The 12,078-nt window shown below is 45.1% G+C and overlaps 2 protein-coding genes across 3 annotated transcripts in view; both read left to right on the forward strand.

Annotated features, from left to right (window-relative positions):
- Positions 1-4,275, forward strand: part of A2ML1 (alpha-2-macroglobulin like 1) — an 87,040-nt gene extending 82,765 nt beyond the window's left edge. For both annotated transcript variants that reach the window (XM_084835506.1, XM_084835507.1), the window contains 4 exons: positions 324-392; positions 1,358-1,460; positions 2,125-2,166; positions 4,069-4,275. In XM_084835506.1, the coding sequence (XP_084691632.1) occupies positions 324-392; positions 1,358-1,460; positions 2,125-2,165 (213 nt within the window). In that variant the 3' untranslated portion in view covers position 2,166; positions 4,069-4,275. The remainder of the gene's footprint in view (positions 1-323; positions 393-1,357; positions 1,461-2,124; positions 2,167-4,068) is intronic.
- A 3,548-nt stretch (positions 4,276-7,823) lies between these two features.
- LOC146353035 (alpha-2-macroglobulin-like protein 1) overlaps positions 7,824-12,078 on the forward strand; it is a 95,896-nt gene continuing 91,641 nt past the window's right edge. The window contains exon 1 of the mRNA XM_084835508.1: positions 7,824-8,032. Coding sequence (XP_084691634.1) covers positions 7,824-8,032 — 209 coding nt within the window. The remainder of the gene's footprint in view (positions 8,033-12,078) is intronic.

A 12,078-nucleotide genomic window follows, 5' to 3' on the forward strand; every position in this document is an offset into this window, starting at 1 on the left:
TCTCTTCCACAGATGAAAGGAGCCTCTCCATTTCTGGGAGGCCAAGTCTGGATCCAACCCCAAATATGTGTAATTTATTCCTAAAACATGGCAAGTTGGTGCTCATAGCTATAGCTAACTGAAGCAGGCTTTTATATATAAAAATGTATTGTGGATAAAAGAGCATGCCATGCAGCTCTTTTCCTTCTGCACTGGACATTTGGAGGACATCTTTTTCTGCTCTTTTTGACCTGTTGTTGTTTTGTGTGATGGATGACTCCTCCCTTCATTGCTAAAATGGGATGTTGGGATTGGGCCTTAACACTTTCATTCCCTATTCACAGCTTAAGCATCAGCCACTTGTGAAAAGAGTGGAGATTGGGGAGGAATATCTCACGATCTACCTGGACCAGGTCAGTGTTGGGAAAAGGAGTATAGCTTTGTAATACGCAAGCACACTCATGATTTGATAGGCAGCTGGACCAAGGGAATGTAGATATAGTGACCTCCAGCACAGTCCAGTTATGAGGAAACACCAGACCATGATGCTCTTTGTTAATAATGAGTGCTATTAAAGCTATTAATAATAAATAATATACAAAGGTTTCCTGAGGAGAAACCTGGCCTAGAGATAGTGTGTGTTCTCTTGTTAGATGTGTTCTCTTCAGCAGAGATAATACTAGGACACAGATGGAAGGAAAATCACTTTTAACAGCTCGCAGACTAAGCCAACAGCGGTTCCCAATCCGGAAGCAGAAGCCTCGGTAAAATAGCAGTTTAAAAGCCTCATGTAGAAAAGATTTGATACCAGCTGATAAGTTCCTTCTACTTTCCTCCCAAAAGCACTGCGAAGAATTTATTCCCTCGTTGGAAGTTAGACCTGTCAGTCACAAAACTACATGTGCTCTCCCTTCCCTCCCCCTCTCCCAAGAGCCATTTATCTTTTATGGAGAGCTTGAAGGGGGAAAGTAATCATTCTTGTACTGTCTGACACTATCTGCGTCCTCTGGATCTCTGCAGTGGTAGTAGTTTTTCGGGAGCAAGCAGATCCACTTTAAGCGGCTTTGGAGATGCCCTGCTTCACCTCAGACAAATCACAAAACCTGTGGAAACTATTTTTATTTATTTATCTATTCATTTATTTAAAATTGTTTTTACACCCTCCTTAAAAGGCTGACTTTCTAAAATGTCAGCATATTTGCTGCTCTTTGTGTGGTTCCCTGGCGGAACTGCACCGATATTGCTGTATGAGGAGTCCCAGAAGAGAGTGACAGGGAAGGTAACTCTGGAAATTATTGTAAGATGGTCTTGCCGATTTAATTCTGAGCTCAGCTGCACCTTGCTGTTGACTTCTCTTTGCACCCCAAACCTTTCTCAGATAGGAAAGGAGAGACAGACATACATCTTCACCATGAGCCAAGACATTCCGGTCAAGGACCTGAAGCCAGCAGCTGTCAGAATCTACGATTATTACCAGCCAGGTGGTACCACATGCTGAAATTAGCATTTTTAATTCATTTATTTCTACCAAGCCTGACCATTTGGCTAAGCAAAGGCAGCCCAAAAGCCATGGGTTGTAGCCTTCTGGGTGCTCTGGATTCTCCTTGTGTTTGCAGTCCTAGGCAGGTGGAAAAAATAGGTGGCATATCCACCTGGTGAGCCATCATTCGTGGCTTGATGGGCCACAAGTTGTGAGGTTCACTCGTCACAATGGAATGTTCAGAATTCCAGTTTAGAATGGCATCAGTAGGTTGCGGCCATCCCCAAACTGGGGCCCTCTAGATGTTGTGCTCTATAACTTCCAGCATTCCTGACCATTGGCCATGCTGTCTGGGGCTGATGGGAGTTGGAGTCCAAAACATCTGGGAGGCACCAGGTTGGGAAAAAGGGGTTAGACGGGGCCTAAATCTGACTCGTTGCTCTAAAGCAGGATGCTCCAAACTTTAAGGCAAAAGGTTTCAGTATGCTTCTCTGTCTCACCTCTGTGGGAGATGCCACCCACCAAGAATTGCCATGGGACTCTCCAGCTGAATACCCTAAGTCAACTTCGTAGAGAAGGATGAGAATGAGAGGCATAGGGGAGTGAGTGAGGATGTCTGGGTGTGGCAAGTGCTGACTGTAATGGACTGCCTTAATTTCTTACAGATGAACAGTCCACTGTGGAATATGAAGACCCCTGCCAATGAGGTGGGTTAATTGTGGACCAGAGGAAGATGCCAGGTCTTCCCAGTGGAAGTGGGAGGGGCTGTGGCTCAGTAGTAGAGCCCCTGTTTTGCATGCAGAAGGTACTAGGTTTGATCCCCAGCATCTCCAGGTAGGGCTGGAAAAATTCCTGCCTGAAATCCTGGAGTCAGTGTTGGCAGTACTGAGCTAGATGGACCCATGGTCTGATTTGGTGTAAGGCAGCTTCCGATGTTCCTATATTGCTATTACACCCACTCCCCTGCCAACATCCAGGGGCTTGAAGCCATGTCTGAAAGAGGAACTATACCCATGCACATAGCTGCATGCATGTAGACTCTTCTCATGGTTCGGAACCCTGTGGGATTCATGGAGAGGCTCTGTGCGTGCAGCTGCACGCATGTCGGCTCTCCTTTCAGGCACTGCATCAAATGTACTGATGTCAGGGCGCGGGGCCAGCGCATGCCTTCCCTTCTCCCTCTCTACACACAGAGGGGTGATAAGGGAATGGATCTCTGATGACACACCTTATTGAGAACCTCATCAAAGAGCACCCCCCCCCCCCCCGCTTATGGGGATTCTTATAAAAGAAACTTGCCTATTTTGGGGTAGTTACTATAAACATCAGCTAAGCTTGAGTAAGAGGGTGGGTGCAAATAACCCTCGAAGGCAAACGTTTGTAATGATAAAGAAGTAAAATAGGGTTTATTGCATGAATAAAAAAGGTAGAAAGGCCAAACTAGGCATGACATTTGTCAGGTGGCTAGTGCTGGCATGCAAACAATTTTTTAAATGTGGGGGGGGGGGGCTGGTACAGGGAGGCCCAAGCCTGACTGGGACCATGGTGTGAGGGGCAAGGTGCTTAACTCTTTGGCTTAACTGCATCCCCAATCAGAGTCCAGCTCCACCCACCATGCCTGCTATTTGCAATGGGAGGGAAGCTCCATGGGTACCAATGAGGTCCAATCCCTGGCATCAGTAAAAGGATTTCAGGATCAGGGAACATTGGTATCTGTCTTTCTGTGTGTCTGTCTGTCTGTCTGTCTGAGATCCTGAACAGCTGCTTCTAATCAAAGACAAGACTGCAATAGATGGACCGATGGTTTGCCTTAGTAAAAGGCAGTTCCATATTTCAGAGAGCTGTGTAATCCTAAACAGCTTGCAGACAGTAGCAGATGTTAGGACAGCCTTCCCCACCCTGGTGCCCTCCAGATGTGTTGGGCTGTAGCCGCCATCATTCCCAGTCACCATGGCCATTGGCATGCCGTCTAACACATCTGGAGGGCGCCAGGCTGGGGAAGGCGGCGTTAAGGCGGCCTTAGCTGGTGGCGGAGCACATCCTTTCCTTGCAGAAGGGCCCAGGCCCTAGTATCTTCAGCCAAAGCAGCTGAGGGAGCAGGGCTGGGAACTGGGAAAGGAAGACCCCTGCCTCAGATCCCGGAAGGCCTTAGACAGTCCAGTGAATTGGCTCAGGAAAATCCAGTTTCATTCATTCATATAGAGGGAGAGGAAAAGGGAGAAATCAGTAGTATCTTTTTTTACAGCAGAAGAACACCCATGAAGATTACTTACAAGAGGGGCTGGTTTTATTTCTAATATTCTCTGTGATGCCAATAATTAGCTACTTTATTTCATCCTCTGTTAATGTGGATATCACAGCGTGTATGCGATCTTCCCAGACATCTGTAAATACATCCTGATCTCTTCCTTCAGGTTGAGAGACATGAGGAAAAACCTATATAAACTTACTATGTGTTTCTCCCTACTTCAGGAGAAGAAACGTGGCCCATTCTTGCCACAGAATGTTTAGTTGTCTATCTGCCAAAAGAGGGAAAACGTCAATGCCTGCATTTGCCAGTCTGAAATCTATATTGAAGAGAATCTACATTATCTTTTTTCTTTGTTTAGATGGGAATATTCATGCGGTGTGAACAGACCAAAGTTCATTTAAGCACAGGATGGAAAAGAAAGTTACAGGAGGCAGACTTAAGGGACAGGGCAGTTCAAAGAAGTGGACCAGCCTTTTACAGCACCAGCCCTGCAGTGGAACTCTAGGGCACTTTAGAAAAATTTCCAACATTGACAAGTGAACAATAAACAGAAATTTGAATTGCTCCTGTGGTACTTTCTTCTATAAAACTTGCTTAACTGATCCCTCCAAAGAGTTATAGCTTATAAGAAGTCTTACATGGGCTGGTTGCCTCTTCCTATAAATTCAAGATGTTCTGGAGACATCTCCTTACCTCATTGAAACCCTCTTGAATATCACATGAATTTTGTACCACCACTCTCCATGACATCACAAAAATGCTTGTGCATCTTGACCTTGCATGTATACTTAGAAGTAAATCCCACTTTGTTCTAGAATAAATCTTATTCTAGAGAAGTTGGCGGTTCCAGGTCAGGATATGGTGAATGTAACCAAGCAAGGACTTCCCAAATCTACCTGTTTGGAATGTGCAAATGCTGTAAAGTATACTTTCTTAACTCTCCACATGCCCATTGCAGCCCTAGTCCAGGTGAATGTCCAAGATATGTTGTGAAGAAATGGTTGGGGCGACCTTTTTTTTTGGTTCTCTCCCATCCTGACCTTTTCTGAACTTGAATAGCAGAGGGGAGGGGGCTGGAGAGTGAATTCTGCCATTTTAGCCGACCACTTGTTAACCTAGAGAGACCTTTACCAGCTGCTGGGCAAGGAGGGCTCAAGTACTTCACTTGATCAAACACTCCCCTGCTGCCAGGCAGCCACGAGAAGCAATGGAACTCCTGTGGAGGCAGGGACTGGAAGCCTTGCCAGCTGTTGAAGCAAACCTGGAAGCTACTATCTTTCATCCTGATGCCAGCCTTCAGACAGACAGACTGACTGGTCACTGACCCACAGGTTGTTCTCCTCCCATGTTTGTCCATCCTTCTTGCCAAGGATAAAGTTCACTTTAAATCTGTTCTGTACCTTTTGAGACACAGGTACACACAAGGACATCAGCAATCTGGCACCCTCATTTAAAGATGAGTAAACAGGAGGCAGAGTACTAATGTGCCTGGTGACAGTGCCTGTTGTGGCAAGGCTGCCTAAAACAACTACTCAGGTCTCCAGTTCTTGCTGTGCACACACAACATACCCCAAGTTAGGGGTGGATGAATCTATTAGTTTTGCTTTCTCCCACATTCATTTTTTAAAACCAGGTTTTTTCTATCCCCTTTATGAAGAAATTTGCAGCTTTTGATAAGTTTTTATCCAAAAATGAAATGAATAAAATTCTCGCCCATCTGCACTGGCCAAATTCAATAGGTACACCTATTTCCAGTGTGGAGAGGGCCTTGTTGTACCTGCCTGCCATGTAGGTGTTAAGATGCCAGAAAAATGTAGTGGCAACCCTAATTCAGCATTATACACATGACTGAAAAACTCAGGGATCCAAACCCAGACTTTTAAGAGATAAGCAATCAAAACCCTCTGCCTGGATGGACAAATCTGTCCGTTTCGTTTTCTCCTATATTTATTTATTTTTAATCTCAAGTTCTTTTTATCCCATTTATTAGCAAATTTAGTAAGTTTTTATCAAAAGATGAATGGAACAAAATTCTCACCCATTTCTATCCTGGTCCTCCAGCAGATGGACAGGGAGATTATGGGGCTGAGGCATGTGCCCCTCTTGCCACATCTTGAGCTCCCATTTTGCTGATCCTCTGCCCGTCTGCATGGCTAATAGGAAGATGGCAGGGCTTGTGCAGTTGTGCAGTCTGCATAGGCCAATATGTTATGTTAGTGCTGGGTGCTCCTACAATTCAGTGTACCTACTGTCCTAAAAACACACAAACACAAATACCCAAAGGAAACATGGCAGTTCCCTTGGAGGCTGGATCTACACTTACCACCTTTTTTCGCTTCCAATGAGGTTTCACCGCCCACCTTTCACACTACGCAGTAGTTGCCTCGAATTGGAACCGGAATTTCCCACTTCCGTGCTCCCGCTTTCAATACCCTAATATCCCGGTATTTCCCCTTAATGTGCTCTGATTTTCCACCTTCGCTACCATATCCAGTCGTAGTCCCCTCCCGCGCCTGTCCATATGTGGCGGTGTTTGTATTTCCCTCCTGTCCAATCACAGCTCTCGACGGCCCCATGTCTTCTTCCGGCTACCGATGCCATAGCTTCCTCAGCAGCCCCTGTTTCATCAGCAACAAGCAAAGGGCTGGATGCGCACATGCTTGTCTGATCGCGGAAGCTACGCAGGGTCGGCCCCAGTCAATGCTTGGATGGGAGACTGCCTGGGAATCAGGCTTCCTGCACTGAGCAGGGGGTTGTTGTATCCCTTCAAATGAGATTAAGTTTTACCCCCTCCTATCCCCCGCTCTGGATGTTTTTTTTTTAAATTCAGGCGTTATCCTCGCAGAATCGGGGCTTCTCCGCAATTTTTTTTTCCTAATTGAGGCATGATCTTCAAAGCTTCGAAGTTGTGAAGCTTCACAACTTTGAAGCTTTGAAGATCATGCCTGAATTAGACAAAAAAACATTGCGGAGAAGCCCTGATTCTGTGAGGATAATGCCTGAATTTAAAAAAAAAACATCCAGAGCAGGGGATAGGAGGGGGTAAAACTTAATCTCATTTGAAGGGATACAACAACCCCCTGCTCAATGCAGGAAGCCTGATTCCCAGGCAGTTGCCCATCCAACTACTGACCGGGGCCGACCCCGCTTAGCATCCGAGATCAGACAAGTGCGCACAGGAAAACAGCAGGAAAACAGCACAGCGCTCAAGTGTGAACTGAGCTTGCACATTTGATGAAGCACTGCAATGGGGAAAATGGGTGAGTGTGAATAATCACATTTTAATGTGAGAGCGTTTAACCCGACAGGACACCGAATTCATTGCGATGGCGGGCGCAATATAGATGGGCCCGGAGTCTGAAGGAAACTTGGTCAGCAATTGCCCTGCACACCTCCCAGCCCACAGGCTTCCAGGATTCCCTACAGTGATCCATCTGCCATCTAGCCATCGTACACATCGGGCTTCTTCACATGGAGCTTTTATCTTGCGATTGAGATTGCTCACTCACAGACGTTTGCAGGTCCTTTTCATGATGTCGTCAACCTCCAGGGCACATCCAGAGGTATTTCCTGATTATGCCATGTTTAAAAGATCCAGAAAAAATGAGGTATCAAAAAAACTTGGATTGTTACGCTATTAAAACAGCCACTAGATATGCTGTTTCATTGAGTTCTATGGAACCTTGAAAATTAAAAGCTTTCCCTCTCACCAGTCATGTTGCCCTCTGGGAACCCGCTGGAGTGGAAAGGCTCCACAATGGTAGGACCGCAATTTTTTCTTTAATGTAAAGGCAGCCACCATCTGCGAATGGGGTGACTCTTGGCTTCTGAATCGTTTTTCCCCCTCCATGTGATGAAGTCACAGAAATTCCATAAGTCTCAGGAAACGGGCATATGTGTTGTCCTTTGGCTGGCTCTCCTTAGCCATACTTTAAGGTCATGCTTCACACAATTCCTGCTCAGTTTGTCTCAAAGGCAGAGATCTCACTTCGATCTGAACAGATACAGCTGTTTCCCTGAATAGGGTTGGGGAGAGAGGATTTGGGGATAGGTGGTGTTTACTTGGAGAAGAGAGTAAATATGGATGTCACTGACCCAGATAAGATTACCTCCATGTGCCTCATAGGTGATCTGTTCTTTGGAACGGAGGGATCTCTGGGAGGGTATTTAGGTCTGTGTACCAGGACTCCAGTGCTGGCTATATTCAGAGCTCCAGTGTGGAACTACTCTCTACCACCCATCACAGTTCAAGCTATGGGGGCAGCCACCCTCCTCTGGGCCCTGGCTCTACTGTCACTCACAGCTCCGGTCATTTCAGATCCGTAAGATTTTTATTTTCTATTTCTCTTTGCTGGGCAGATTTCAAGCGGAATATGAGTGCAGTTGGAAATATCTGGCCAAGAACTGTAGTCCCCAGGTGTTTCCACACTATGTCCTAACTATTGAATTGCCACTCTCTGCTCTCGTTGTTCAAGGGGAATCTCTATGGTGTTATCATCCAATCACTGCTCTGGGTTTTCCCTACGCTTCTTCCATTACTTTTGGGAAATAACAGAACAGCAGTGCTGTCTCCCTAGATGTAGGTCACTGTGGAGCTACTCTTCTGTCTCTTTGAAGTGGCAGGAACCTCTGATGTGTGCTGTGATGTTTTGGGTGGTTGAACTCCATACCATGTCTCTTCATTTGGCACATCTACATTATCAGAATAATTCCTGCCAAAGTGTGGACAGTTGGTTGCAATTCAATTCCACGTGTGGCTTGCAGTGGAGGAGCAATGGCCAAGAGTGCTAGACACTCTCAGTCTGGAAGCACCCTCTAAGCATTTGGGGTGGCTTTGGAGGCTTTGGTTCAGTTTTCTTCCAATAAATAATGGAGGAAAAAATAGATTTATAAAGCTACAAAAGCATAGGATGGGTTATCTCGTCCAATCTAAGAAATGGTCAAAATTATATCTGGCTCCAAAGAGTGGGGGCACCTTGACTACAAGATGCAGGGTGAACTGCAAGATGGTGGCACTCCATTTTGGCTTACTTTTCTATTATTTTTGCAAGGCACCATCTTCTCCAAAGTTTGGATTCTATACAACACAGGACATAAAATTAATGGGACAGATCCTTTTCTTGTCTTGCATGAAGAAAGCTGCCTACTCTTAGGACAGAGAGAGAATTCCATCTCAGCCTTGCCTGTTTCCAGGCAATAAGAGTTCCCTGGTCCATAGAGGACATAGGAAAGTGTCTATACATTGGACATAATGGATGTGCAACCCTCAGACTTGGTGGCGCCATCACTCACCATATATGGGGAAACTCTTGCCAAAATGGCCTCTCCATCCCCATCGTTATGTTAATGGTGCCCCTTTCTGCAAATGAGAAGTTGTCTACCAATTTCAAGGAACTGTGCCTTCAAACAGCTCAGGTACAAACCAGTTACAGCCAACTGTAGTCTTCCATGACTTGGCACGACTAAAAAAGCCATGTCTATCTGCTCATACTGTCCCTCATTAGCAGTGCACTAGTGGAATGTTGCCATATAACAGCAGATATAGGCTATGAACACACCACCTCCTTTGTTATTTGCCCTGTGGTGGATATCTTCTTGTAGAGAGAGTCTCTTTGTGCCTCCAGGGCAATGATGACCAACTCCTTTACCCTGGGAGGAACTATGTCTCCCTCTGATCAAACTGTTCAAGGGCCAGCATACACTCCCAAGCTCCCCTCCCCCACTCCAGCTATTCAGCCAGGGCAAGTCCAATTATACAGACTGCACAACCTGGCAAGTGCCTCTCCTACTAGGAAGTGAGAAGTAATTTCTTTTCTGCCAGGTAAAAAGCATCAACTTGCACTTTCTATAGCAAAGTGTGGAGACAAGCTAAACATATCCTAGGGCAAGGATGGTCAACTGCAAGCTGCCAGTTGACCATCCTTGCCACAGAAAGTAATTGGCACCTGCCCTTTTAGCTTCTTCTCCCTAGGCCCATGATGGCGAACCTATGACACGTGTGTCAGCACTGACACGCGTAGCCATTTTCGATGACACGCAGCCGCATGCGGTCGCATACAGAGAAGTATGGGGCTGCATGCCGAGAAGTATGGGGCCGCATGCAGAGAAGTATGGGGCCGCATGCCGAGAAGGACGTTTCATCCTCGGCTACTGCACGGCCAGGTGCAGTAGTCGAGGATGAAACATTTGCTGTAGTGTAGTGTAGGCACTCTGTGCCGGAGGTCTGTAGGCCAAAACAACAGAACTCCAGCACAGAGCGTCTAGTTCTGGGACTTCCGGTTAGGCCGTTAGGGGATCTTTGACCTCACTTCCAGCCGGCGGAGCAGGGAGCAGCAGAATGCCGCGGGGGACGCATCTCTGGGGGCCCTGTGACCGCCATTACCAGCAACCACATAACCACAGCAACCATCATCCAATCTACTGTTCTGGGGTGTCGTGGATTTCTAATTGACCATCATTACTGAGATAAGTGAGGGGGAGGCTGGGAGAGGCGAGGGCCTGTGCTATGGGTGCCGTTTCCTGCCATTAGAAATAGCGGCAGCCATCTTAATTTATATAAGGAACGCCATTTTGCAGCATAGTGCAGACTCCATTTCACCACTATTACTGTTGTGCATCCTTATTAACCCCTATTTCTGCTTTTTAACCCTGCCCTTTCCTAAAAGACAGTTACATGTGCCATCTTGTGGTCAGTTAGGCTAGTTAACCCCTAATTGCCTGCAGGGCTAACAGGCTATCTATAATTCTATCTTCTGTCACTGCCCCCCTGATGGAGAACCCAAAAAATAAAAAACCAAGGTTAAGTAAAGGAAGTGGTAGTAGCAGTAGCCGACCCTTTCAAGAGACATGGACCGAGATGTATGGCATGATAGAAAAAAATGGCAGATCATTTTGTGTTCTATGTACTGAAACGGTAGTAAGCAGAACGTGGAATATAAATAGACATTTTGAAACTAATCATTCCCAGCTCTTGAAAAAAAGTGAGGATGAAAGGAAGGAATACATTTCCAGGCAGCCACACCTTTATAAGAGCCAATCTAATTCCATCCTTAAATTTATAAAAGGCTCTACAAATTTAACATCTGCAAGTTTGAGCATTGCTCACTCCATAGCTCAGCATGGAAAAGCACTCAGTGAGGGAGAATTTATTAAAGAAACTCTCCTAAGATGTGCACCAGTTCTATATCACGATATGCAGAATAAAGATGCAATTATTAAGAGAATATCTGAGTTACCACTCAGTAGAAATATCATAAAAGACCGAATAATGAGACTGAACACAAACGTACAACATCAATTAAAGAGAGACATAAGTAATTGTAAATATTTTTCGATCTCTCTTGATGAAACTACTGATGTCACATCACATGCTCAGTTGGCCATTATTGGTCGATATTCTGATGGTCTCACAATGAGAGAAGAGCTGATAAAGTTAGTATCAGTGCCAACAAGTACATCAGGAAGCGAAATATGTAAGGTTGTTATACAAACATTCCGTGACCTAAGCATTGATATCTCTAAAGTTGTGTCAGTGACGACAGATGGGGCACCAAACATGGTGGGGAAAAAAGTCGGATTTGTCAAATTGTTTACGGAAGCTATTGGACATCCGATTGTGCCTTTTCATTGTATTATCCATTAGGAGGTTTTATGTGCCAAGGCAGGATTCACCGACTTAAACGACTTAATGTCAGTTGTTACAAAAATAGTTAATTTAATAGCTGCTCGCCCCCTTCACAAGCGAGAATTTTCTGCACTTTTACTGGAGGTTGATTCCACCTACAGTGGACTGCTGATGTACAATAATGTAAGATGGCTGAGCCGAGGCAAAGTTCTTGAGCGCTTTGTGGAGTGCTTTGAAGAAATTAAGGTATTTCTTGAGGATAAGGATCTGGGAAACTTTTCTCAGCTCAATGATGATAAGTGGGTCAATACCCTGATATTTTTTACAGATCTCTCTGTTCATATTAATGAACTGAACTTAAAGTTACAAGGTTTTGGCAAAAGTATTGACGTTATGTTTGGATACATAAAAGCTTTTGAAAGTAAACTTAAAATTTTCAAGCGAGATGTAGAAACTAAAACTTATAAGTATTTTCCTCGAGTAACAAAGTATTTTGAGAAGGCCAGTGCAGCTGTACAAAATGAAATGGAACCCTTGCATATAAAGTACCAGCATGTTTTAGACTCGTTACTTGACCAGTTCAGTGATAGATTTAATCAATTTAGAAGCCTAGAACAGACCATAAAAATAATTAAGTATCCTGATGTAGTAGTCTACAGTAGTTTGGAATTAAATGGTTTCCAATGGATGCAAATTGATGATTTGGAGATGCAACTTGCAGAATTTCAAGACAGCATCTGGGCT

The sequence above is a fragment of the Heloderma suspectum genome, chromosome 2 (assembly GCF_057233095.1).
Source record: "Heloderma suspectum isolate Gila_16-S chromosome 2, 16-S_ref, whole genome shotgun sequence".
Taxonomy (NCBI): Eukaryota; Metazoa; Chordata; class Lepidosauria; order Squamata; family Helodermatidae; genus Heloderma; species Heloderma suspectum.